Raw genomic sequence first — 26,886 nt, 5'->3', positions numbered from 1 at the left:
ACACTACAGATTGCGCCACACGATGCCACATGCCACAATATGTGGTTCGTGCGTCTTCACCCTAACAGGTGCCTCCAACACACCATAATACTCTCCAAGTATTGTATACATGCTATGAGTCACAGTATAATACAACTTTAGTGCGTACATGTAGCGCTTAGACAAGGGGGTTGTCGGACAGAAGGCAGAACAAAAACGTTTGCGGCAATGCTTTTAGTTCGCGGTGAAACGATCACCGCGAAAAACGCGAACATAAAACCGCCGCGAAAAGTTTTGCATTTACGGCAACTTACTAGCACCCCCGATCGATCCTCCCGGAAGTAGAGGATGGTAAAGATTATGACCTAGGTTTATTAACAAATAATGCCCCGTTTTTGTCTGAACTAACCCAAATATGGGTTTATACATGATAGGAAGGTCACAATCTTCCCACCAACCTCTGCTTGGAGAGTACTAATACCTCCGATCAGCTTGATTGATCAAATCTACCAATTCCGCTAGAGGGCGCTTCACTTGGTTTGAAAAAAATGGCGGCCTCTGTGGAGAATTTGGGCGGCGCTTGGAGCACGGTGACGGCCGGCCTGCTGCCGTGCCGGGGCCAGGTAGGAGGGTTAACGTTAGCTGTAAAATACTTAACAGCAACAATCTTTCATTTACCAAGTGTAAAGCAGAAAGGTTTTAGGGCAGTATTGTTACCTACTGGCCGGGGTCGTGTCGTGAAGGGGGAGGGGGGCGTTATGTTTTTTATAACGAAAGCATCAAGTAGTACTACTGTGACAGGGCTCGAAAAAGTGGGTGCATGTGCACCTGTGTGCACCCAAAATTGGAGCTGTGCACCTATTTTTTGACGGTGGGTGCACCAGTGCACCTAGATATTTTTGTAGGCTATAAGGTAAAGGTACTTTTGTACACTAGTATACAGAATATTCTTGAATGATAACGTTAGAGCTTGAGGGTGAAGCAGTTTTTGACAGTGGAACAAGAGGGTAACCAACTTTAAAGAAAAGTAATTTTTTTTTAGAAATCCTAATTCCGATGTTCCCGGGCAAAGAACCCCCTGACAGATGACGTCAGGAAGTCGGCGATCGCTGTTCTGGACGACCACAGCATGGCCTTCAAGTTCAACTTTGACATAATACCCTCAATGCATGTGTAAAAACCCAAAGGGGCGAGTATGCCGCTCCCGGGATTAGAACCTGCGCCAATCCAGATCCGCACGGCTAAAAGGTCCGGACTGGTTAGACTGGTCAGTAGAGGTTGATCCCCACTGTTACACATGCACCCTAGGCCTTTTACATGCACACTTCAAACTGTGATCTAGCTTATCCCGATGTTTCCTTGCGAACCCCCCCTCCCCCCCCCCCCCAGACGAAGGCTCCCCCGACAGACGCCGTTCTGAAGGCGGCCATCGCGGTGCTGGACCATCAGGGCGTGGCCTTCATCATCGAGGAGTGGTTCCTGGACTCGCTGCAGGCCGATCTGCGCGAGAACATCGGCCCCGCCTTCTGGAACCACTTCAGCTCCGAGAGTAACGGGCCAAAACAGCACGGAGCAGACGGTAAGTAAGACTGTGTTCTAACCCTGACCCTGACCCTGACCCTGACCCTAACCCTAACTCTGACTCTAACCATCGGCCCTGCCTTCTGGACCCACTTCAGCTCCGAGAGTAATGGGCCAAACAGCACGGGGCAGACGGTAAGTAAGACTGTGTTCTAACCCTGACCCTGAACTCTGACCCTGACCCTAACCATCGGGCCCCGCCTTCTGGGACCACTTCAGCTCCGAGACTAACGGGCCAAAACAGCAAGGGGCGGACGGTAAGTAAGATTGTTCTAACCCTGACCCTGACCCTGACCCTAACCATCGGCCCCGCCTTCTGGGACCACTTCAGCTCCGAGTCCAACGGGCCCAAACAGCACGGGGCGGACGGTATGTGCAGTCAATACCAACCAGGGCTCGAAGTTAACTATGTCCCTATGTCCCGGGGCCACCAAAATTTCACCCGGGACAACTCAATAATCAATTTGGGACATATTTGGGACAATCAGGGCTCCTGAGTGCCACTGTGCTCCTCCCTTGTGAAACTGTATACTGGTCCCACCCACTGTTTTTGGTGTGGTACTAGTCTTCTCAAAATCAATCATCATTTATCACTCAGCATAGTGAAAGGAAAGCCTGTCCCAGCTAGGCTGTGGCACATGTCTGCTCCCCTGACAGGGGGTCAGCAGAGGGATGGTCACACCTCATTAACTTGATTAAGGTTGGCCCTGCAAGATTAGAAATCAAACATTTTCGGATTTATTCTACCTCCCCAATAGCCACCGCATCAATGAAGTCTTTAAACTCTGCAGATTTATGCTTTTTCTTTTATAACCTATTAAAATACATTATTTCAGGTTGTTGACAATATTTATGATTGTTAACTTTGTTGAAACCTGTGTTTACTACTGAGTGTATATACCTTTGTATGTATTATATTTTTCAAATTTCATGCAATTTTCTATTTTACAATACACAATTTTGTATATAAATAAAAAAAAAAATTCTAACACAGATTGGCTTGGGCTCAGGTCCTGACTTGAGTATAGGTCCAAACCTGAACATGAACCTCTGGAACTGAATGCAGACCCGACACTAAGTTCACATCTTTGGCCCTGGTTGGGACACTTCAGGACACTTTCGGGACAGTTGAAATCCACTTTTGGGACAATGTTGGGACAGTTGGGGAAAAAGTTAATTTCGAGGCCTGCCAACATTATTCATATGTTCAAGTCCGTTGGGACACTTGATAGACCTTCTGACACTGTTGTATTAATATGAAGTGTCTAAAGCTAGAGAACAACCCATAAAACTGGAATGTCCTATAACGTTAACGGTTGTATATTAATTATAAGGATCAGACCCACCAAATTTTCCTTCCTTTGGTCTTCTGAAGATATGCCCGCTGCATTGATGTGAAAACTCAATTTGATATGAAAATCATGATCACAAGTCAATACACCCTTTGTATTTCTTAACAATTGGAGAGACATGTCTTTATAGCCTATGCAGTATGCACTAACAAGAAGTTGCTATGCCCTGTCACACCTAGGTACACTAGTCACAGCCTTCCGTGAGCTCCACGCCAGTTTGTCGTCCTACCTCCCCAGCGTGGACGTCTTGGAGAGACTTCGGCAGGAAGGAGCGAAGCAGCGTCTTAAAGACAAAGTCCTGCTCATCTTCAAGGCTCTGCTGTTCTACGACATTCCGCTGAAGTTCCACGGAGTAGTGAAAGAATTCTACAGCTGTGCCTTCAAGGCTTGTGAGGAGGTGAGAAGCATTTCAGTTGGCTTCTTTTGTTTTTACTTTTGCTAAGAAGGCAGGGCTTGAAATTTATCCCTGGGAATAGGTGCTGTGAGTAGCATAACTCAGGAACCTTTTTGGTAGTTGTCACACAAGGGCAAGTTGATTTATTGGCCCCCTAGTGTCTTTCTGAGTTTCTACTGTACTGCAGCAAGACATTAGGTTTCTGTACCTTTTACCGGTGAAGACTGCTAGTATGCACCATTCTCCTTTAGTACACGCCACTTCTATGAATAGAAATACCACCCCTATTGGTTTTGATCTGCAAATTCAGCAAGAGCAAGAGGATAAGATTAAAACGGGGCGGGGAGGAAAACCTTTGATCTGGCTATATTCATTCCCTGAAACTCCGTGCGAAGGAACAAGCCTTCAGCTTCACCTCAGACCTCTTTCATGTTCAAAGAGCTAAGCAATCTTCCTTTATGTCTCAGGAGCTGCGTAAGAAGGAGAAGACGTCCCCGGGTGAGGATGGTCCAGATGAGGAGGAGGAGGAGGATGGAGATGAGGACAGTCTGACCTGCGGAGGATGTGATCAGGATAAGGAAGCCTGCTCCTGCACCGAGACTCTCACACTCTTCCACCAACTCAACTCACAGCTGTAGGTTACAGTAGTTTCTGATTGATTGATTGATGAGCAATTGACAGGTTATAGATTATTATTGATAAGGCTTACCTAAATACAACAACTCATGGATATCCATTCATGATGAAGGACATAAATGTTGATGGATGAAGTACTTGTTGAGTAGACACAGTGTAGGACAGTCTGTACAGCACATTCAGAGTAAATGCCAGGGTTAGTACTAGTGTTAGTGAGTAACTCTGCTCTATATGTCTTTTAGACACAGTTTAGGGCTACTAGAGCGGGTGTGTGGGGAGGCTGTAACAGCCATCATACATGACCGAATACAGCAGCACATTCAGAACACCTGCCAGGGCGAATTCGAGTCACAGTTTCTACTTCCTCTGGAAAAGGTATGTATATCTGAATGTTTCCTTTCCCAGAACATTGTCCTACATGCCAAACATAGTAAATACAGTCCAACCTGTCTATAGATAGTGACCACTAAATAATCCAAGCAGCTGTATAAAGGCAAAATCATAACATGAATGAGAAACATTACGATTCTGCCTTTTTACATCTGCTTGGAGATTGAGCACTAATGGGACTTGAAGAAGAAAAAAGTCACAATACAGTAGCCATGTACCCACTAAAGACAGGATTCCTAATGCTTGGGTCGATGGAAGAAATTATCTAAGGGACCACCAAAATGTGGGCACAATGACTAAGTTGTCATGTACTTGTATGGCACAGGTCATAAGTACAGGTATCAGTTGCAGTTCTGTTCAAAGTTCGTAGGTGGCACTCATTAACATGGTTATTGTTCTTTCCCAGTGGTTGAACAGTAAGGTGTTGAGCTGGCTCTACCTGGTGTTTAAGGGCACACCTGGGCAGACAGGTGAGCGGGAGGTCAGCGCCAAGACGCAGGAGTCTCTGAACAGGTGGCAGACAAGACTGCTCTACTTCTTATACCAGGTGAGTAAATGGACAGGTGAGGCAGGTGTGCAAAGACTATAGTAACTGTTATTTTTGGAAAGTCGTCTTTCAATAGCATCATCTTGGAACCATTTCAATGTATTTGTTACTGGATGCACAATCAGGTTTCACATGCCATTTGGAAAAAAAGAATGCTTTGAAATATCTATACTGTATAATGGTATGCCAAAAATAGTTACTCAAACAACTGGATGAAATTTCAGTGCCCCTCTTTCCTGATTTATATGAACCCCTGGTGAGTTTCTTCCTAAACTTGATAATGCAAACAGTTCTAAGTTTGTTCTGTTCTAACATTTTACAACTGTCACAGCAATCTTCTGCCAATAGCTTACAAGTATATATATATGTGAGCACCGGATGTGTGTCATATCTTTTCTCTCCTCCCTCAGACCTACGGGACACTGAGAATCTCTGTTTGACTTTATCGTGGTTTCCTGCTCCATTGTGTACATAACCTCACAAGTCCCAGGTCTATAAAGCATTCATAGGTGGTGTAGGAAATACATTGTACATGGCTGCTTTTTTTTATGTTCACATGCAGACATACGGGACGCTGAGAATCTCGGAGATGTTTGACTTTATCGTGGTTTCCTGCTCCATTGTGTACATAACCTCACAAGTCCCAGGTCTATAAAGCATTCATAGGTGGTGTAGGAAATACATTGTACATGGCTGCTTTTTTTTATGTTCACATGCAGACATACGGGACGCTGAGAATCTCGGAGATGTTTGACTTTATCGTGGTTTCCTGCTCCATTGTGTACATAACCTCACAAGTCCCAGGTCTATAAAGCATTCATAGGTGGTGTAGGAAATACATTGTACATGGCTGCTTTTTTTTATGTTCACATGCAGACATACGGGACGCTGAGAATCTCGGAGATGTTTGACTTTATCATGGTTTCCTGCTCCATTGTGTACATAACCTCACAAGTCCCAGGTCTATAAAGCATTCATAGGTGGTGTAGGAAATACATTGTACATGGCTGCTTTTTTTTATGTTCACATGCAGACATACAGGACGCTGAGAATCTCGGAGATGTTTGACTTTATCGTGGTTTCCTGCTCCATTGTGTACATAACCTGACAAGTCCCAGGTCTATAATGCATTCATAGGTGGTGTAGGAAATACATTGTACATGGCTGCTTTTTTTTATGTTCACATGCAGACATACGGGACGCTGAGAATCTCGGAGATGTTTGACTTTATCGTGGTTTCCTGCTCCATTGTGTACATAACCTGACAAGTCCCAGGTCTATAATGCATTCATAGGTGGTGTAGGAAATACATTGTACATGGCTGCTTTTTTATGTTCACATGCAGACCTACGGGACGCTGCGGATCTCCGAGATGTTTGACATCATTGTGGAGTTTCCCGACAGCATGTCTGCGCTGGAGGACCTAAAGGTCTGTCTGGAGAAAACTGACCTCAGACAGACGCTGGTCTCATCCCTACGTTCCGCCATCGGCAGGAGACTGCTGCAGCCTGGTATGAATGAACTTTATTGCTCAACAATTGTATGTGGTACAAGGTATGAAATTGAATTAACAATACTACGTACAAGGCTAATGTATCCTACAATTACAATTAGAAAACATTATTGATAGCCGTCTATGGGGTAATTCGGTCTCCCTTTTGGAATGATGTATAAAGAAATTGACCTATGTAGGCTGTCTTTTCACCCCTTTTGTGAAAATAGTACATTCTCTTCAGTTGAATACAAGTCAAATGCAGGTTGTACCAGATTTGTTTTCTGAATGATTGAAAGTACAGTAGAACCATTATTCAATTTCAGGGATGACATCTGCAAACAGTTCAATGTCATCTTGTTCATTTGTCCACAGGTGCAACGACCTCAGATGTGCTGTCCCAGTACATCCTACTGGTGAAGTCCCTTCGTGTGTTGGATCCTACAGGTGTCCTACTGGAGCTAGTAGGGGACAGGATACGGCACTACCTCAGGTAAACAAGCAAACAAACAAACAAACAAACAAACAAAGAAACAAACAAACCTACAGGAGTGCTACTGGAACTGGTGGGAGACAGGATTCGGCACTACCTCAGGTAAACAAGCAAACAAACAAACAAACAGTAACTGTTGTTAGCAAGCTTGTTTTGGATCAGAAGTTGGAAAGTTTGAATTTCGTCTCATCACACACTTTCTTTTCGCAGTTGCTCTTAGTATGGGACATGCAGTTGTGAACTTTTAAAAGTTTTATATAGTACCTTCCATGTTTTATTAGAAAGAAGATAAGATAGGTTTGGGAATTCAGATACACCATGCCATTGTTTATCCATGTATTATGGAGCCAAGAGCTACAGAATCTCTTTGCTAAAGTAGTGCAACATTTTTGGACCGTCTTTTCCCTGCAGAACCCGAGACGACACGGTGCGTAAGATTGTGGAAGGTCTCACCGAGGAGGAGGGGGGTTCTGACCTGGCCGATGAGCTGATGAAGGGAGATCCCATTTCTCTGGAGGAGGGGGTGGAGGAGGAGGGCGGTGACCCCTGGGCCTGGACCAAGTGGGAACCGGACCCCATCGATGCTGATCCTTGTAGGTTTCTTTCACCTTACGTCTCATGTCCTCTTGTCATGACAGTCTATATATTAGCTTCAGTTACTACTTCCCACCTTAAACATGGACTCCATTTATTTATTTATTAATCTTTAGTGTGGTCCCTTCAGTTAACTACATGTAGTTAACTGATTTCCAAGGGAGCCCCTTGGACTCCATGAAATCTAAAGGGGAGGCAAGAAAAGTTATTTTTGGTCTGGAGTAGATAAGAGGGGTACTTGACAATGACAGACAAAAACAAAGAAGAAAGAAATGTGACCCTCATGCCGGATTGACAACATTGTGATGTCAACAGCTATATGAACCTGTCCTACTAAAATCCCATAGTGAAATGCCTTTTGCTACATACTCAAATAAAGCCTTTCTTACTTTAAGACAAAATGATTCAGATTCTGCTTCTCTTGCTTACCAAAAGACCTAAACTGGCTTCTTGTATTCATGTAGTTAGTGTGTATACATTTTAAACCTTCTCCAGCCAAAACCTCAAAGAGTCGTCGTTCCCCCGACATCATAAGTCTGCTGATCAGCATCTACGGCAGCAAGGAGCTGTTTATCAAGGAGTACCAGTCCGTCCTCTGTAACCGCATCCTGTCCTTCAACTACGACCTCACACGGGAACTCCGCAACCTCGAGCTGCTCAAGTTACGCTTCGGGGAGAGCCAGCTGGGCAACTGTGAGGTCATGCTCAAGGTGAGAGGTCAAGGTTACAAAGGTCACAAGTCATAACTGGTTTGGGAAGAAGTGTGTGAAGTAGGGTGTGAAGGTTAGAGGCCATGCCCGAGGGAAGAGGTCAGGGTACAAAGGTGAAGGGTCTTTGTAAAGCATAGCTATAGAAGGTACCAGAACAATGTGAGGTGAGAGGGTAAAGGTCATACCACAGCACAGATGTGGAAAGAGGCAGCTAGATGACTGAGAAAGAGGCTGAAGATTGTATGGATGGATCTCAAGATTTAAGGTCATACTAAGGATAAGGTTAGGGACATAGGTTAGAGGGCCAAGTTCAGTGTTCTCTTTTTAGGTAAAATGCAAAACACACTAAGTATTTCTTGAATCTGGAGAAAATCAACAGGGTAGTATTGGACAGATCAAATGTCACTGTTTAGATGTTCTTGGAAGAAGGTGTGCCTAGGTTTCTTTACTAATCAAGTCTTGTTTTTTATTTGCAGGACGTCCAAGACTCGAAGCGCGTGAACGACTTGATCAAGTCCGAGAATCTGATGGAAGTAAGAGTGGACGTTCTCTTGTCTTGGGGGCCCGTGGTTGGTGTGCTGTGCAGTGCACGCTAGGCACGGCTCCGCAAGGCAGAGCAGTGTGAATGGTGCACAGTGATGCAGCGCCGCCTGTCAGCTTTTGTATGAACTGCAGGAAGCAAAAGAGGACGTTCTCTGGTCTTGGGGCCCGTGGTTGGTGGGCTGTGCAGTGCACGCTAGGCGCGGCTCTGCAAGACAGATTAGTGTGAATGGTGCACAGTGATGCAGCGCCGCCTGTCAGCTTTTGTATGAACTGCAGGAAGCAATAGAGGATGTTCTCTTGTCTTTGGGGGCCGTGGTTGGCGGGCTGCACAGTGCACGCTACGCACGGCTCCGCAAGACAGAGTAGTGTGAATGGTGCACAGTGATGCAGCGCCGCCTGTCAGCTTTTGTATGAACTGCAGGAAGCAATAGAGGATGTTCTCTTGTCTTTGGGGGCCGTGGTTGGTGGGCTGTGCAGTGCACGCTAGGCACGGCTCCGCAAGACAGAGTAGTGTGAATAGTGTACAGTGTTGCAGTGCCACTTGTCAGCTTTTGTATGAACTGCAGGCAATGAGCATGTGTGAATGGCGCATGTGCATGTGCATCTCTTCTGTTTGTACTGTGCTCCTTATTTTTTTTATGAAAACTGCAGCACAATCTAAATGTGTGAATGGGTAATAAGAAAATACTGTGACAATGCAACAGTTACAGTTCTAGACGGCCTATTTTTGTTATAAACTGAGAACCTTAAGCTGTAGTATAGTCAAACCTCGTCGCAACAACCACGCTAGGGACTGAGGAAAATGGTTGGTGTCTAGCCATAGAGATGGTTACTCCAGACAAGAGGGTCTTGACTGGAAAATTGGACTGAACTGTTTGAATGTGACTTATGGCTGAAAGAAGTTGGCTGGCCAGATTTGACTGTATTACGACTGGTATTTTCCAGGATAGCTTCCATACCAGCCTGGGTATACATGTAGTGGCTATCCGTTAGTCAGGTTATCCATTGGTCGGGTTCGACCAAGTTTTCTATTGGATAGCTTCTGTAGCGGTCTGCTATTTAATACCAACAGCAGGGCACTACGGCAGGGATTCATTGGTCTGGTTTAACCAAGTTTCCTATTTGATAGCTTCTGTAGTGCTCTCCTATGTAACGACAGCAGAGCGCTACGGCGGCTATCCGTTGGTCGGGTTTAACCGATTTCTCCGGCAGCAGGGCGTGGCGGTGTCGGGAATGATCATCTCGGCGCAGTACTGGCCGCAGCTGAAGGAGACCAAACTGGCGCTGCCGCCCGCCGTGCAGCAGAGGTTCGACAGCTACACCCAGGCCTTCCAGACGGTTAAAGGTAACGGTTATATGTCTGTACAGACCTGTGTAGGGTACATGTGTGTCATGTTCTGTACCCAATTTTACAGCAGAGGTTTGACAGCTACACCCAGGCCTTCCAGACCGTTAAAGGTATGGTTAGATGTTTGTACAAACCAGTGTAGGGTACATGTATGTGCCGTTCTGTACATGGCTGTACAGCAGAGGTTCGGCAGCTACACTCAGGCCTTCCAGACGATAAAAGGTACAAGAAATATCTGATGTTCCTATTGTGTGTCTGTACAAACCTGTATGTACGTGCCGATCTGAACTTTGCTGTGCAGCAGAGATCAGCCACACTCAGGCCTTCCAGACGGTTAAAGGTAATGGTTCTATTCCCATTGTGTACATTCTGTATGTACTGTTCTGTACATGGCTGTGCAGCAGAGATCAGCCACACTCAGGCCTTCCAGACCGTTAAAGGTAACGGTTCTATTCCCGTTGTATACAAACCTGTATGTATGTATGTGCTGTGTTGTATCTGGCAGTTCAGCAGAGGTTCTACAGCTACACGCAGGCCTTCCAGACTGTTAAAGGTACAAAAAATAGATATTACTGTGATGTTCCCATTGTGTGTCTGTACAAACCTGTATGTATGCCGTTCTATACTTTTCTGTACAGCAGTAGTTTGACAGCTAAGCATAGCCCTTCTTGTCAAAGGTAGCAGTTACTGATATTTTGTTTAGGTACTATATTACAGCTGTCAGACAGTTCTGGTCTTGCACATCCAGCAGTGATACTATAGCCAGGCTCACATGTTTTAGTCTGTTAAATGAATGGTATGCATAATACTTGGAGATAGAGCTAAAGAGCATGATTGTTCACTTTATGTTTACTGTTTGTTTACTCATTTCAGCAAGCCGTACTCTGAACTGGTTACCACAGATGGGTCTGGTAGACGTGGACATCGAGCTGAAGAACAGGAGACTGTCTGTCATGGTCAACCCTGTGGTCGCCACCATCATCATGCACTTCCAGGATAAGGGTAGGGGGGCTTGGCTTTCATTCCTTGACCTGTTTGAGTGTTGTTCACATCAAAATTTGTTAGATTTTTTAAATCAACTTTTAACATTAAATCAAATGCTGTTTTTTTCTTCATTTTGGAAAAATATTTTGATATCATTCAGGGTTAAAGTTTCTTATCCCCAGACAGTGTTGTTTATTGTTTACTTGTTGTTGTTTACAGAGCGGTGGACGCTGGACGAGTTGAGCACTGCCATGCAGGTTCCCTCCTCGGTTCTCCGGAGAAGAATCACCTTCTGGCAGAACTACGGCCTCATCAGGGAGAACCCGCCGGGCAGCTATGTGCTCCTGGAGGAGGGTGCCGATCACCACGGCGACGTGATGATTGACAGCGACGAGGAGACGGAGTCGGCCACAGCCTCCTCACAGGAGATGAGGGAGGAGGAGATGCAGGTACGTAGATGGGGCTAACTGGGTTGCCATGGCAACTGGAGATGCCAGGATTTATGTTAAGACCAAAAATCTGATTTGGGAAGACAAAAATGTATTTACCATGTTGTGTAATTGGATATATATCACTATATGTGCTCGTTTTTTGCATACGTAATATTATATTATCAAGATTTTTTGCACTCACAGTGACTTTTCCATGTATCCAAGGCATTGATCATTATTGAGGTTTCTCTTTTTGGGGAAGAAAACAAGTTATTTGTGATTTTTAGTTCACCATTGGTCCCTTTTAATACTTTTTGCCTGAAAATGTTTCTGTTTTCCCTCCCCCAGATGTTCTGGGTGTATGTGCAGGGCATGCTGACTAACCTGTTATTTCCTCCCCAGATGTTCTGGGTGTATGTGCAGGGCATGCTGACTAACCTGTTATTTCCCTCCCCAGATGTTCTGGGTGTACGTGCAGGGCATGCTGACTAACCTGTTATTCCCCTCCCCAGATGTTCTGGGTGTATGTGCAGGGCATGCTGACTAACCTGTTATTCCCCTCCCCCAGATGTTCTGGGTGTATGTGCAGGGCATGCTGACTAACCTGTTATTTCCCTCCCCCAGATGTTCTGGGTGTATGTGCAGGGCATGCTGACTAACCTGTTATTCCTCTCCCCCAGATGTTCTGGGTGTACGTGCAGGGCATGCTGACTAACCTGTTATTCCTCTCCCCCAGATGTTCTGGGTGTACGTGCAGGGCATGCTGACTAACCTGTTATTCCTCTCCCCCAGATGTTCTGGGTGTATGTGCAGGGCATGCTGACTAACCTGTTATTCCCCTCCCCCAGATGTTCTGGGTGTATGTGCAGGGCATGCTGACTAACCTGTTATTCCCCTCCCCCAGATGTTCTGGGTGTACGTGCAGGGCATGCTGACTAACCTGTTATTCCTCTCCCCCAGATGTTCTGGGTGTATGTGCAGGGCATGCTGACTAACCTGTTATTTCCCTCCCCCAGATGTTCTGGGTGTACGTGCAGGGCATGCTGACTAACCTGTTATTTCCCTCACCCAGATGTTCTGGGTGTACGTGCAGGGCATGCTGACTAACCTGTTATTTCCCTCCCCAGATGTTCTGGGTGTATGTGCAGGGCATGCTGACTAACCTGTTATTTCCCTCCCCCAGATGTTCTGGGTGTATGTGCAGGGCATGCTGACTAACCTGTTATTTCCCTCCCCCAGATGTTCTGGGTGTATGTGCAGGGCATGCTGACTAACCTGTTATTTCCCTCCCCAGATGTTCTGGGTGTACGTGCAGGGCATGCTGACTAACCTGTTATTTCCTCCCCAGATGTTCTGGCTGTACGTGCAGGGCATGCTGACTAACCTGTTATTCCCCTCCCCAGATGTTCTGGGTGTACGTGCAGGGCATGCTGACTAACCTGTTATTCCCCTCCCCCAGATGTTCTGGGTGTACGTGCAGGGCATGCTGACTAACCTGTTATTCCCCTCCCCCAGATGTTCTGGGTGTATGTGCAGGGCATGCTGACTAACCTGTTATTTCCCTCCCCCAGATGTTCTGGGTGTATGTGCAGGGCATGCTGACTAACCTGTTATTTCCCTCCCCCAGATATTCTGGGTGTACGTGCAGGGCATGCTGACTAACCTGTTATTCCTCTCCCCCAGATGTTCTGGGTGTACGTGCAGGGCATGCTGACTAACCTGTTATTCCCCTCCCCAGATGTTCTGGGTGTATGTGCAGGGCATGCTGACTAACCTGTTATTTCCCTCCCCCAGATGTTCTGGGTGTACGTGCAGGGCATGCTGACTAACCTGTTATTTCCCTCCCCCAGATGTTCTGGGTGTACGTGCAGGGCATGCTGACTAACCTGTTATTTCCCTCCCCCAGATGTTCTGGGTGTACGTGCAGGGCATGCTGACTAACCTGTTATTCCCCTCCCCCAGATATTCTGGGTGTACGTGCAGGGCATGCTGACTAACCTGTTATTCCTCTCCCCCAGATGTTCTGGGTGTACGTGCAGGGCATGCTGACTAACCTGTTATTCCCCTCCCCAGATGTTCTGGGTGTATGTGCAGGGCATGCTGACTAACCTGTTATTCCCCTCCCCCAGATGTTCTGGGTGTATGTGCAGGGCATGCTGACTAACCTGTTATTTCCCTCCCCCAGATGTTCTGGGTGTACGTGCAGGGCATGCTGACTAACCTGTTATTCCCCTCCCCAGATGTTCTGGGTGTACGTGCAGGGCATGCTGACTAACCTGTTATTCCCCTCCCCCAGATGTTCTGGGTGTATGTGCAGGGCATGCTGACTAACCTGTTATTTCCCTCCCCAGATGTTCTGGGTGTATGTGCAGGGCATGCTGACTAACCTGTTATTCCTCTCCCCCAGATGTTCTGGGTGTATGTGCAGGGCATGCTGACTAACCTGTTATTCCCCTCCCCAGATGTTCTGGGTGTACGTGCAGGGCATGCTGACTAACCTGTTATTTTCCTCCCCCAGATGTTCTGGGTGTACGTGCAGGGCATGCTGACTAACCTGTTATTTTCCTCCCCCAGATGTTCTGGGTGTACGTGCAGGGCATGCTGACTAACCTGTTATTTCCCTCCCCAGATGTTCTGGGTGTATGTGCAGGGCATGCTGACTAACCTGTTATTCCCCTCCCCAGATGTTCTGGGTGTATGTGCAGGGCATGCTGACTAACCTGTTATTTCCCTCCCCAGATGTTCTGGGTGTATGTGCAGGGCATGCTGACTAACCTGTTATTCCCCTCCCCAGATGTTCTGGGTGTATGTGCAGGGCATGCTGACTAACCTGTTATTTCCCTCCCCCAGATGTTCTGGGTGTATGTGCAGGGCATGCTGACTAACCTGTTATTCCCCTCCCCAGATATTCTGGGTGTACGTGCAGGGCATGCTGACTAACCTGTTATTCCCCTCCCCAGATGTTCTGGGTGTATGTGCAGGGCATGCTGACTAACCTGTTATTTCCCTCCCCCAGATGTTCTGGGTGTATGTGCAGGGCATGCTGACTAACCTGTTATTTCCCTCCCCAGATATTCTGGGTGTACGTGCAGGGCATGCTGACTAACCTGTTATTTCCCTCCCCCAGATGTTCTGGGTGTACGTGCAGGGCTTGCTGACTAACCTGTTATTTCCCTCCCCAGATGTTCTGGGTGTACGTGCAGGGCATGCTGACTAACCTGTTATTTCCCTCCCCAGATGTTCTGGGTGTACGTGCAGGGCATGCTGACTAACCTGTTATTCCCCTCCCCAGATGTTCTGGGTGTACGTGCAGGGCATGCTGACTAACCTGTTATTTCCCTCCCCAGATGTTCTGGGTGTATGTGCAGGGCATGCTGACTAACCTGTTATTCCCCTCCCCAGATGTTCTGGGTGTACGTGCAGGGCATGCTGACTAACCTGTTATTTCCCTCCCCCAGATGTTCTGGGTGTATGTGCAGGGCATGCTGACTAACCTGTTATTCCCCTCCCCAGATGTTCTGGGTGTATGTGCAGGGCATGCTGACTAACCTGTTATTTCCCTCCCCAGATGTTCTGGGTGTACGTGCAGGGCATGCTGACTAACCTGTTATTTCCCTCCCCCAGATGTTCTGGGTGTATGTGCAGGGCATGCTGACTAACCTGTTATTCCCCTCCCCAGATGTTCTGGGTGTATGTGCAGGGCATGCTGACTAACCTGTTATTTCCTCCCCAGATGTTCTGGGTGTATGTGCAGGGCATGCTGACTAACCTGTTATTCCCCTCCCCCAGATGTTCTGGGTGTATGTGCAGGGCATGCTGACTAACCTGTTATTCCCCTCCCCCAGATGTTCTGGGTGTACGTGCAGGGCATGCTGACTAACCTGTTATTTCCCTCCCCCAGATGTTCTGGGTGTACGTGCAGGGCATGCTGACTAGCCTGTTATTCCCCTCCCCCAGATGTCCTGGGTGTATGTGCAGGGCATGCTGACTAACCTGTTATTCCCCTCCCCAGATGTTCTGGGTGTATGTGCAGGGCATGCTGACTAACCTGTTATTTCCCTCCCCCAGATGTTCTGGGTGTACGTGCAGGGCATGCTGACTAACCTGTTATTCCCCTCCCCCAGATGTTCTGGGTGTATGTGCAGGGCATGCTGACTAACCTGTTATTTCCCTCCCCCAGATGTTCTGGGTGTACGTGCAGGGCATGCTGACTAACCTGTTATTTCCCTCCCCAGATGTTCTGGGTGTACGTGCAGGGCATGCTGACTAACCTGTTATTCCCCTCCCCAGATGTTCTGGGTGTATGTGCAGGGCATGCTGACTAACCTGTTATTTCCCTCCCCAGATGTTCTGGGTGTATGTGCAGGGCATGCTGACTAACCTGTTATTTCCCTCCCCCAGATGTTCTGGGTGTACGTGCAGGGCATGCTGACTAACCTGTTATTCCCCTCCCCCAGATGTTCTGGGTGTATGTGCAGGGCATGCTGACTAACCTGTTATTTCCCTCCCCAGATGTTCTGGGTGTACGTGCAGGGCATGCGGACTAACCTGTTATTCCCCTCCCCCAGATGTTCTGGGTGTACGTGCAGGGCATGCTGACTAACCTGGACAGCCTGCCACTGGAGAGGATCCACTCCATGCTGAAGATGTTCGCCATGAGAGACAACCCCATCGAGATCTCCCTGCCCGAGCTCAAGGCCTTCCTCGACAGCAAGGTCGGCAATCTTTCTTCAATCTTTCTTTAACCTATGTTTAATCCTAGTTCCATCTATCTTTCATCTTTCTTCAACCATTCTTTTATCTTTCTTGAATTTTTCTTAAATATTTCTTCAGTCTTCCCTCAATCTTTCTTCAACCTTTCTTCATTAAAGTCAACATCGCAGAAATACATGGACCAAACACATGAACCCCTGAATTATAATTATCTTACAATATAGTACTATACACAGTGACAACATGATAACAAAAAATGGACATGGATACAATAACATTACGACTCAATATCTGTATTTGTCTGTTGCAGGTCAGGTCTCAGCAGCTGCTGTTGTCTGGGGGGAAGTACAAGCTGCCTAAGAACAGGTGAGCAGTGCAGCAGCACCACCTAGCAGGTTGCACTGGAGCTGCAGGTCTTCATGTGTCAGTTGTGAACATCAAAGTTCAAACATTTCTTCAGCAAGGTCAGGTCACAGCAGCTGCTGCTGTCTGGGGGGAAGTACAAGCTGCCTAAGAACAGGTGAGCAGTGCAGCAGCACCACCTAGCAGGTTAAACTGAAACTGTAGGTCTTCATGTGTCAGTTGTTAAGGTCTAACTTTTGTTCAGCTAAGTCTGGTTCTCAGCATGCAGCTGTTATTTTCTAGAGGAAAGAGCAAGCAGCTGCCTAAAAACAAGTGAGTCGTGCAGCAGCACCATCTACTGGATCAGACAATAACTGCAGACACTGATAACTGACCGGTTACTTTTTGAGCATCAAACTTTTCGACTGTCACATTAGTCAGGTCTCAGCAGCTGTTATTTTCTGGAGGAAAGTATAAGTCGCTTAAAGACAATTGTGAGCAGTGCAGTAATGCCCTCTTGTAGATTTGACTGGAGCTGCAGGGCTTAGTTAAACTATTGATAATGAATGGACAAAACGATGTATTTGAGAATTGATAAACTGAGTCACATTCCTGTTACTCTAGGTTCAAGTTTATTTGAAACTTTGTTTATATGTACATAAAATGTATAAAATCATGTTGCCATATGCTAATAACTAATAGTGACAGAGCATATAACAGTATGATGTAAAAGTGGCTGTACAGTATCTGTATATCACATCATTGTGAATAAAAAGTACATTGCAGAATTGTTGCAATAATCTATTTGATCTTTCATCCCCTTTGCCATGGACATGACATGTAGTCTTCACAAAAGATAACTTGGTAACCTTCTGTCAGTCTGTTGTCATTGCTTGAACCGTAGAGGATATTATAAATGTTTTCCACATAAGAGAGGGAAACCTTGGACGGCTTTCCTCAACGTTCGCGTTTGATATAAAGTTGTAACTTGATGGCTTCTATGATTTGCTGCCCCCGTCTACATGTATGTTGCTATTAGCTAGCCCTTGAGCGACACAGACCACTACAGCAGGGGGCTGTCCACTGGTATTGCTGTTTGTTCTCCCATAGTCTTTTTCAGTGAAAACTGCTGAGTGCTAAACAGTATGTAGACAGCAGTATTTACGAACTATTTTTCATGCCTTTGAAATGACCTGCCAGGATTTGAACCCCTGAACAGAGGCCAAACATTCTACTAGGCCATTGCAGGTCTCTAACATAAACTTACGGCACAAAATTTAGTTTTTACTCAACTTTCGACCCTAAAGCACCGGGCACCACATACAGCATTTGTTTGCTGTTTTCTCACACTTTGTTCCAAATAACTGGCCAAAGTTATATGTACCACCCATTCTATATGTCATGTAAAATCCGTTATTCGGTCAGAAGTGTTTGTCAAATGTTGATTTACAAAGTTTAAGAAATTTGCACTCTGTTGTACATTTGTCTCATTTGCATAGCACTTTTTGTGTCCCATCTGTTGCAGATAATATATACAAGTCTGAGAGACTTTAGAATTTCAGGCTGCAACTAAAAAAGTAGTCATTACCCCTTAGACTATTTATCTGTACATCAGTTTAACAAGTTGAAATGTGTTTCCAACAAGTAACCTCCAATAAGAGTGGTCACTGAGATATTAACCATACAGTAACAAAACAAATCTGGACATGTTTAAAGCATGGTCCAGACAAGAACTGTTTACAAGTTAGGGTCCTTCAACTTTGACATAAGGCATACGCAGTTCAATCAGCGAACTCATACTATTGGATCTTAAGTTTCCCACTACATGAGTTACATGTAGCTTTAAAAACTAGGCATATCCCTTGGAATGTAAAATATATAATAACTTAAGGAGCTTGGATCCACCAAGGCCATTTTTTCAAAGGAAATGGTGTTTCTTATTTTCTTTCTTCCCGCCGTTGCCGTTCTCCTTCACCTCTGTCTCCAAAAACCCCTGCAGATGAAAAAGAATAAAAAATCATGGTAAAAACCAAACTGATGGAGCCTACAAAGTACCCAAAGACATATTTGGAGGATTTTGTTTGTAAGGACTTGGTACAAAATTATAGCATGACTACATGTTATAAATGTCCCCTTCATCCTGAATGTTAGAATTGACCTTGTGACTTCAATGCAAAGGACCTCCCACAGTACCCCTGGAAAGAGAAGTTATTGATTGATTGATGAATTGTTTGATGAATTGTTTGATTGATTGATTGATTGACAGATCAATGGTCTCACCTTTATTGCTGTTCCGACACCGTTCAGGTCCAACAGGAATGTGTCGTGCCCAAATATGGAGTTCAGCTCAAAGTATGTCACAGCTTCGTTTCCTGCAGAAGTAAAACATAACATCAAGATGGGGCATGAACTAAACAGACAGGACAGCTGTATCATGACTTCTTATGGCTGACGTCTTTACGACCTTTGTCCCAAAGCCCTGACCTTCATTACCTCTGAACCCTATGACCTTACTGACCTGTTTGGTGTAACAGCTTGGCCAGCTCTCTCTGCTGCCAGACAGGGAACAGGATGTCACCCTGTACCCCCATAACCTATTACCCTACCCAGTGACCCCTAACCTATGACCTTACTGACCTGCTTGATGTAACAGCTTGGCCAGCTCTCTCTGCTGCCAGACAGGGAACAGGATGTCACTCTGTACCCCCATGACCATGATAGGACAGCGGACTCTCTGCAGCCCCTCCACCAAACTGCTGTAGCCGTCACTTATGTCAAACAGGTCCATGGCCTGGGAGATGGAAATGTTCAATTTAGCACATGTAACCTTTGACATCTGCCCCATGACCTGTAATCCATGGCCATTATGGGACAGCAAACTCTCAGATGTCACTTAGACACAATCTGTGAGTTTCAGTTCATTTCTTTCCATTATAAGGTCACAAAAAACTCTAAACTTTTTACTGTAGTGACCATACCCTAGAACAAGCTTAATATACTAATTTCTTAAAAGTTAATGATTATATGCACAAGAAAAATGATGGTTTCTTAAAATTCTTGAGACTCATGGATTCATGTACATGTGTAACAGACAGCAATCATGGGGCTAGCCGCAGGAATGCCTCATGATTGCTGATGAATGCTTTTTTGCAAGGGGGGATAGTGTAGTGGGTAGCAATCACGGGGCAGTCACACAGCCGTTGGTTTCTACCAGTGTTATACTTGCACAAAGAATAATTTTTGGTCGAAAACACATTTTTGTGTGCCTGAACAAACATTAGGGAAACAAGATAACAAAATGTTCTTTTTCTTCAAAGTTCAAACAGGTAATTATAAGAAACACTACCAAAAGAAACAGCAACTAGGACTTTTATAGGGCGGACCTTCTTTATATCAAATACCAAGCAATAAGACAATAGCGCTTGGCAAAGACAACTGCTTATTTTCTTCACAACTATATGAAAGTGAGATCTGTCCCCACCTTGGAGATGTAGAGCAGGGAGTTGGGGTCGTACTTTGACATGAACTGGGCGCCCTGGTAGTCGATGTAGCTCTCGATCTCAAACGTCGGACACAGGCTCACGTTCCCGCTGATCTTCTTCCTGCTGAACCGGATCTCCCACTCAGGCCCGCTGCGGTACGTCGTGGTCGCTATCTCCCTATTTGTGAACAGCATCATCAATCAATCAATCAATCAATCAATCACTAAACGTGAAGCAGAAAAGCAGAGAAAACAAAAAACTTCTGAGACACAACATGATAATGATGATGCCTATGTGATGGTAGACACACATCAAAAATCTTAGAGAGCCCTAGAGCTCGATAAAACTACATCAAATAACAACAGAAAGATAGAAATTCCTGCTTGCAATTATCATTTGATTCTTAAATGCCATTAAGCATACTTTTTATTGGGCCTACATATTAACATTTAGTGGCATTGGTAATATGCAGTCCAAAAAGAATGGACCAGTGTTTTCATGCCATTGTAGGGAAATCATTACAATAGACAACCTTGGTTTTTATTTTTGAGAGGCTTTGCCTCAGATATTGGCCTTACCGTGCCATTTTCATGCCCTGCCCGGGGTACTTCCCGTGGTAGTAGTACCCGTTGTTCCAGTTGGGGTCCTGCATGATGCAGCGTCGCTGGAGATACCGCATCGCGATGGAGGCCGGGTGGGACTGGGCACAGGCCGAGATGGAAACAACCCTGTAAACAAACATGGTAAACAAGTAAATAAACAAACATCACTTTCAGGTACTACATCGCCATGGAGATGGTAGTGCACGAATCAGACTCGTACCAAGTTACATTTAGGACACCAACTCAGGAGTGCAATTGTTCAGTGCAGTTATCATGTATCATCGTTGGTATCTATGACAACAGTTGCCACGACAACAGACTGACCTGCCCACTCTGTCTGGATACAGCGCCCCTGCCATTAACGATATCATTCCTCCCAGAGACGGGCCGACAGACGCGTGCAGCTGTGGGGAAGAGAAAACATGACGTCAACGTCACTTGAAATTTAAAAAACACAATCAATCTCAGGTAGAGGGAAGTACAGCATGTTCACAACTCTCTGATATCTATATATAACTTGTTCCACTTAAATTTGGAAAGATGTTTTTCAACTTCAAGTGGTAGCTCGTTGGAACTGCAAACGTGTACATGTTCATTTAAAGCTTGGCAATGCCATTTAAAAGAGTTGTTACCTTGTGGATGCCCAGATGGTCCAGTAACATGAACTGTGAGTTGACCATGTCTGCGACAGTCACTATGGGGAAGGTTGTGGCATAGGGCTGTGGGTAGAAAAACACTTGATTAAAATTATATCATTTTATCTTGTAGTAGTTATGAGTAATCCAATACGATATACATGTATGCTTAGTGGGATCCCTTATCAGGAAAGGGAACTACTGATAGCACTTCTTGGATGAGATTCCAGAGTTCCATGTATTACAATATCATTGGAATACCAACATTTAGCACACCACTTCATGACTATGTAGAATTTTACCTGGAATCACAATTTTTAATCCTGTGCAATCACTACAGACTGAGGCAATAATAAGGTTTAAATGCAGGGAGAATTAGATTGAGGGAAGCAGACATGAGGTTTAGCTTTGTATCAAAGACAAGGACACTCTAAACTCGTACATACCTCGTCTGTGAGAGGATTCTTTGAAGATGGTCCCCTGGAATGAAAGAAAACACAATCAAGACATTTAGCACTGTTGGCATATTATGTACAGTTCCATATCAGTGGATGTTGCCAGTACTTATTTATTCATTTCTGTTTTATTCATCCAGGGTGGCACATGTCAGTTTAAGACACTGCTTGTTTTAGTACAGTAGTTAGAGTTTGTTACATTTTCCTTACTTTGTTATCCTGTTATGACTCTGATGGGAAAGTGTGTATCCTTAACCTGCTCCCAAATGGGTGCCAAATGGCTACTTCAGAGTGCTAAAGGTTAAGGTGATTGAAATATTCAAAATATCTTAAGTGTCATTTCAAGCTTTTGATATGTAAACGTATTTTAGAAAACTCACGAGGAGCCGTAGCAGCCCCCGATGTTGTTTGCACAGATGACGAAGAAGTGGTTTGTGTCGATTGCGCAGCCCGGACCGATGAACTTCTCCCACCAACCTGGGGACGGGTTCTCCTGGAAGGGGGGAAGGAGAGAGGGAATGAGTGAATGGATGAAAAATGTGTCATGGATTGAAGTACTGTATTTTAAGCCTTTTTATAACTTTATAAATCTCGAATGCAACACGTTTACATCATCAGTGAATTAATCTACCGTAACTAAGACAGCATTGTGTTTTATTACTTCATGCCAACTCTTTTAGTCCTGTCCTAAGGACTGCAACTCTTTCCAGCTTAGCATGCAAGTCAGGTGAACAACAATAGCTGCATGGGATTTGAACTCCCAACTCTTGGTCCATAGGCTAACTACTGGAGGAACTCATGCCACTTTTATCCAATGCTAAACTTGTGACATGAAGAATATTCTAGTAACTTGCGAGATGAAACAGCAGTTACCTTGTGACTCCTGGCGTGTGAGTTGGCAGACAGGCCTGTGTGGATGATGACTGCGTTGCTCCGCGACTCGTTCAGCCGGCCCCACGTTTCATACGCCACCTCCAGCTCTGGTAGGACACCCCCGTTCAGCTCGCAATGGAACGGCTCGTCCGACTGGAACAGCTTGTAACCTGACACCACCTTCTGGTAGGTCGGATCCGGGCCCTGCAGGGATCTGGAGCAACAAATAAACAAAATAAATAACAAAACATCCATATAGGGAACCACCTGTTTCCAACCCAACACCACTTCCAATTCTGTGGAAACTTCCATATAAGGAACACCATGTCACCTGACACCATTGTTCCATGGAAACAACACAACGTCCATATAAGGAACACCTTGTGACCTACACCATTGTCTGTTCTGTGGAAACCAAAAAAACTTCCATATAAGGAAAATCTTGTAACTCAACACCAATGTCTGTTCTGTGGAACCTTCATATGTGGAAATCCTTGTAACAACAGGTGTTTTCGATGGTGTTAAAGGGGGGGGGGACCATAGAGGAAAAAACTTAATATGACACCACGTACTGAAGATGAGGTGTGTTGACTGATCTGAGATAAAGAAAGAACCATGTTTTGTTGGTCAACAAAATGTAAAGAAATCCCGGAACATCAGAGTATACTTAATATTAAGATAAGTTTTATAGAAGATGGTGGTAGTGAGGGCCCGTGATGGAGAAACCTTGGTTAGTGAAATAACCACGTAAGGAAAAAATTGTAACCTGCCACTGCGATCTGGGTGATTCGAGCTGAAACAAGACAAAAGGCAAAAAATCTTGTAATTCTACTGTTACAGCTTTGTAACATGACACCACACTGTCATTGAGGTACAGAACAGTGAAAATTATTGGAGATAAAAGAATAAGGTGTGGAAACATTAAGCCTCTGAGAATATAATGATGTCGATGAGGCTAGACTAGTTTTCAGAGGGGCCAATCAGCACCTGACGGCAAGAGATTGTCTTAAAAACACCTGGCTACTGACATACCCTGGTAGCCTGGATGCCATCCGATTAACTGAGGTTCCTATACTCACTTCTCTGAAAAATGAGCATATATATATATGGCAATTGGATGGCACCCAGGCTTAAACACCCTGGAGGTGTTGTAGAAGGAAAGTGCTGAGTCCTAAGTATTATCGCCCAGCTGTAAGGAAAAGAAGACAAGGAAGACCACCCTTAACATACATAGATGTCCTTAAAAGAGACACTGGCACACAAACTGATGGCATGGGGAAGGCTATGCAGGACAGGAGCTTCTGGGCGGCTACAGTGGTTCGGGTGACGGATGAGGGAGACTGGCACCCGACATAAGTCAAGTAAGGAAACTGGGCCAACTGCTACCAACCAATTTTAGGTTGAGAAGTATTCACGTTGGATTTATGTTCATGGTTTTGCAGTGATCTCCAGTGAACTGCAAAAAAATTGTATTTTCAATTGGGTAACACAGTTTCTTAGCAGAGGGTGTTAACTGTGTGAAGTTGGACTGGACTGTTTTAATGTTTCTCAATTTTATCCATTCATTAATTATCGTGAACATTCTCCCATTCAGACAATAACCACAGAGGAGTGGGCTTGGTAAACCATTTATGCTGTGCAGAACGGGAAGAATCCACGGGTGGGTGGGTGGATGGGTGGTTGTTAAAACGTGTGTGACCCGGTAAAGATAGACTGGACTGACTGGCTTCCCCGCTGGGCCGAGGGGTCAGGCTTCGTATCTAATTAACCTTTTTGACCCTTCGGCCACAAAATACACATGGGTAGTCCCTTCAGCCAAATAAGGCTGATTTCCAAGGGAGTTCATAACACTCACAGAATGAGACCTTAGGTCTAGCAGGTGGCTTATGATCGAAGTGGCTAGCTGCACCAGGTCATTGGCTGCAGGTTTGTCTGTACCTCATTTATTCTCTCCAAGCACCTAGTCTGGCGACCTTGTGACAGTTTCATTGTAGGTTTATGGGCCAATATTTGCATAACAATTACAGAAAGAGGGATATATATAGAAAGTGGGTTAGGGCAAGGAGGTAATAGGGAAATAATGACATAGTCCTTGATTCTGGTCAATTTTCATTGTAGGTTTATGGGCCGATATTTACATAACAATTACAGGAAGATGGGGTGGTTATAACAAGCGGGTTAGGGACAGCGTGGTGGAAATTCCCCAGTCCCTGAGGCGTTTAAGGGATGACATCTTTAAGTTATGTCCTCCTTAACGGTAATGCTCCTTGAGGGACCCTTTCACTTTCTGGTCACGAATTCTCTGTTTTCTTGGCTTTGCTATTATCTATATATAAGTACTGAATTCTGTTTTAAGCTTAGTTATGTTGTACAGATGATGGCCTATCAAAGTTGGCCACCCTGCAGAATATATATCGGAATACAATATCATAATGTCTGGACATCATACATGTGTGTATATGGGTCAAACATAATTAGCACCTTTGTAGCATGCCAGGTGACAGGTGTTTGTTTCAATTGGGATTTCTTTTGTCTGAGGACATTAGCCCCCATAGCAGGCTCTGAACCGGCCTTTTTGGGGGCTAAATAATACACCTATTGCAGCCAGCCCGTAACTACCAGCCATCCCGTAACCATTTCTACCGGCAAAATGGTTACGGGGATGGCTGGTAGTTACGGGCTGGCTGCAATAGGTGTATTATTTAGCCCCCCAAAAGGCCGGTTCAGAGCCTGCTATGGAGGCTAGAGGACATGTGGTTAGGGGTATTCCTAATTACTTTTTCTTCTTCTTCTTTAGTTTGGAGGTCCTGAAGTTTAATGTTTTTATCATACAAGATTTGGTTCTTCAACTTCTTAGGGGTTACCCCCAGATGACCCTGTTAGGGGCAAAGTAGGGGGGGGGGGGGAGGAGGTCCCGGGCTAGGGCAGGCAAGCTTCCAGTCTGGCCCGGAAAGTGTAGGAGAGAACACGACCTGGCCAGGCAGGGCGTTCCACTCAGGAATTTTATGTGGAAAAAAATTTAAAAATGAGCAAATCATTAAAAAAAGCAAACCAACACCACACACCTCTTTAAAATGTAAGCATTTGATATAGGATACTATACTAGACCACTATTTTTTGTGTACATATATACCGGGTTATACCCATTAACTTTATAATAACAGATTAAGGTAAGTACAAGAATATATTGGAATACAACAAAGTCTGGTCTGGACATAGTAGGAGTAATCATATAATGTCTATCAAATGAAATTGAAGATGAACTACACTCTATCCTAGATTGTCCACGATATCATAATAAACGCTCAAAGCTGTTCAACCTTCTTTCCGACTGCTCAACAGAATTTGATACATTCCAGTCTATAGATAAATTCAAATATATTTTAGGATACAACCCTTACTGCGAACAAATAGGTAAATATATCACAGAATGTTTAGATTTTAGAACTAGTAGTGTATGTGATACGTTAAACTCGACATGTTGAAGTACGTAGGTTAATCATTTTGTATACCATTGTTTATTGTTTGCATGTATAGTTGTAGAAGACCTTACGAAAATCGTTGTACTTTTGTTCTGTCAATAAAGATTTCGTTAATATCTTTGCCATGGTCAGACATGTTCCCATTGTTACCTACCCACTGAGTGTCCGGTTTCAGCGGGGGGCTTTCTTTCCTCTGATCTTGAGACGGACACTGGATTCGGACCGTTTTCTTGCGTCTTTTCGTTCGTTTTGGAGGTGCTTAAGTGTTAGTTTTCCATGAGTCTTAAGTGAGCGACGACACACAGCAAGACGAACCAAAACCACACACCTGTCAATGATACTAGTATTAAAAGCCTTTGATATCATCTATAGCCATTAACGTTATATAACGTTATACAACTGTACCTTAAAGTCCTTAGCTTTATACCAGAATAAGGTACTCACTTTTTCATCATACAAGGAAATGTCGTCTCGTGTCCCCTGAACAGCTTGGTCTCTGGTTGTGGTTCGGGGGCCGCTGCGCTGTGCTGGCCCCGTGAAGCCTGCTCCCCGGCCAGCGGCGTGGCGCCGGCCTGTCCTCGGGGCCCGGACACGCCCCCGCCCGAGACGGCCGCGTCGTGCGCCCGGCGCCTCGGCTCTCTTGTACGAGGCGTGTTTCTCGCGATCGCGGAGACCCCACGTTCGAACGCTTTCCTGAACATCTTGTCGGCTTTCCGTGTGCCTTACTGAAGGACTGAACTGTGCTGATATAGCGTCGGTAATTTCTGCAGAGTCACTATGAGTATGATACGCTCCAGTGTTAAAGACAGTGTGTTTGTGAGAGTGGTC

The 26,886-nt window shown here is 45.2% G+C and overlaps 2 protein-coding genes across 3 annotated transcripts; one reads left to right on the top strand and one right to left on the bottom strand.

Moving 5' to 3' along the window:
- The first annotated feature begins 502 nt into the window (after positions 1-502).
- Positions 503-17,332, top strand: LOC136442338 (anaphase-promoting complex subunit 2-like). The gene is made up of 16 exons (XM_066439137.1): positions 503-602; positions 1,369-1,558; positions 3,092-3,309; positions 3,774-3,940; positions 4,185-4,317; positions 4,739-4,879; positions 6,225-6,390; positions 6,747-6,864; positions 7,276-7,457; positions 7,954-8,168; positions 8,645-8,713; positions 9,927-10,056; positions 10,933-11,061; positions 11,263-11,492; positions 16,043-16,189; positions 16,498-17,332. The coding sequence occupies exons 1-16, from the start codon at positions 528-530 to the stop codon at positions 16,555-16,557; spliced, it is 2,370 nt and encodes a 789-aa protein (XP_066295234.1). The 5' UTR covers positions 503-527; the 3' UTR covers positions 16,558-17,332.
- Positions 17,139-26,886, bottom strand: LOC136442281 (uncharacterized). 2 transcript variants are annotated; one of them, XM_066439055.1, is made up of 12 exons: positions 26,503-26,886; positions 23,343-23,369; positions 22,577-22,790; positions 22,084-22,196; positions 21,695-21,728; positions 21,246-21,332; positions 20,938-21,017; positions 20,590-20,739; positions 20,011-20,188; positions 19,167-19,320; positions 18,810-18,901; positions 17,139-18,522 (listed from the first exon to the last, which is right to left on the bottom strand). In XM_066439055.1, the coding sequence occupies exons 1-12, from the start codon at positions 26,757-26,759 to the stop codon at positions 18,448-18,450; spliced, it is 1,461 nt and encodes a 486-aa protein (XP_066295152.1). In that variant the 5' UTR covers positions 26,760-26,886; the 3' UTR covers positions 17,139-18,447. The 2 variants fall into 2 exon arrangements, with proteins under 2 accessions (XP_066295152.1, XP_066295153.1); XM_066439056.1 differs by lacking the exon at positions 23,343-23,369 and having other exon boundaries at positions 26,503-26,882.

Source organism: Branchiostoma lanceolatum, chromosome 9, assembly GCF_035083965.1.
Source record: "Branchiostoma lanceolatum isolate klBraLanc5 chromosome 9, klBraLanc5.hap2, whole genome shotgun sequence".
Taxonomy (NCBI): Eukaryota; Metazoa; Chordata; class Leptocardii; order Amphioxiformes; family Branchiostomatidae; genus Branchiostoma; species Branchiostoma lanceolatum.
Note: the sequence above shows the minus strand (reverse complement) of the source record. Positions and strands in the feature narration are given on the sequence as shown.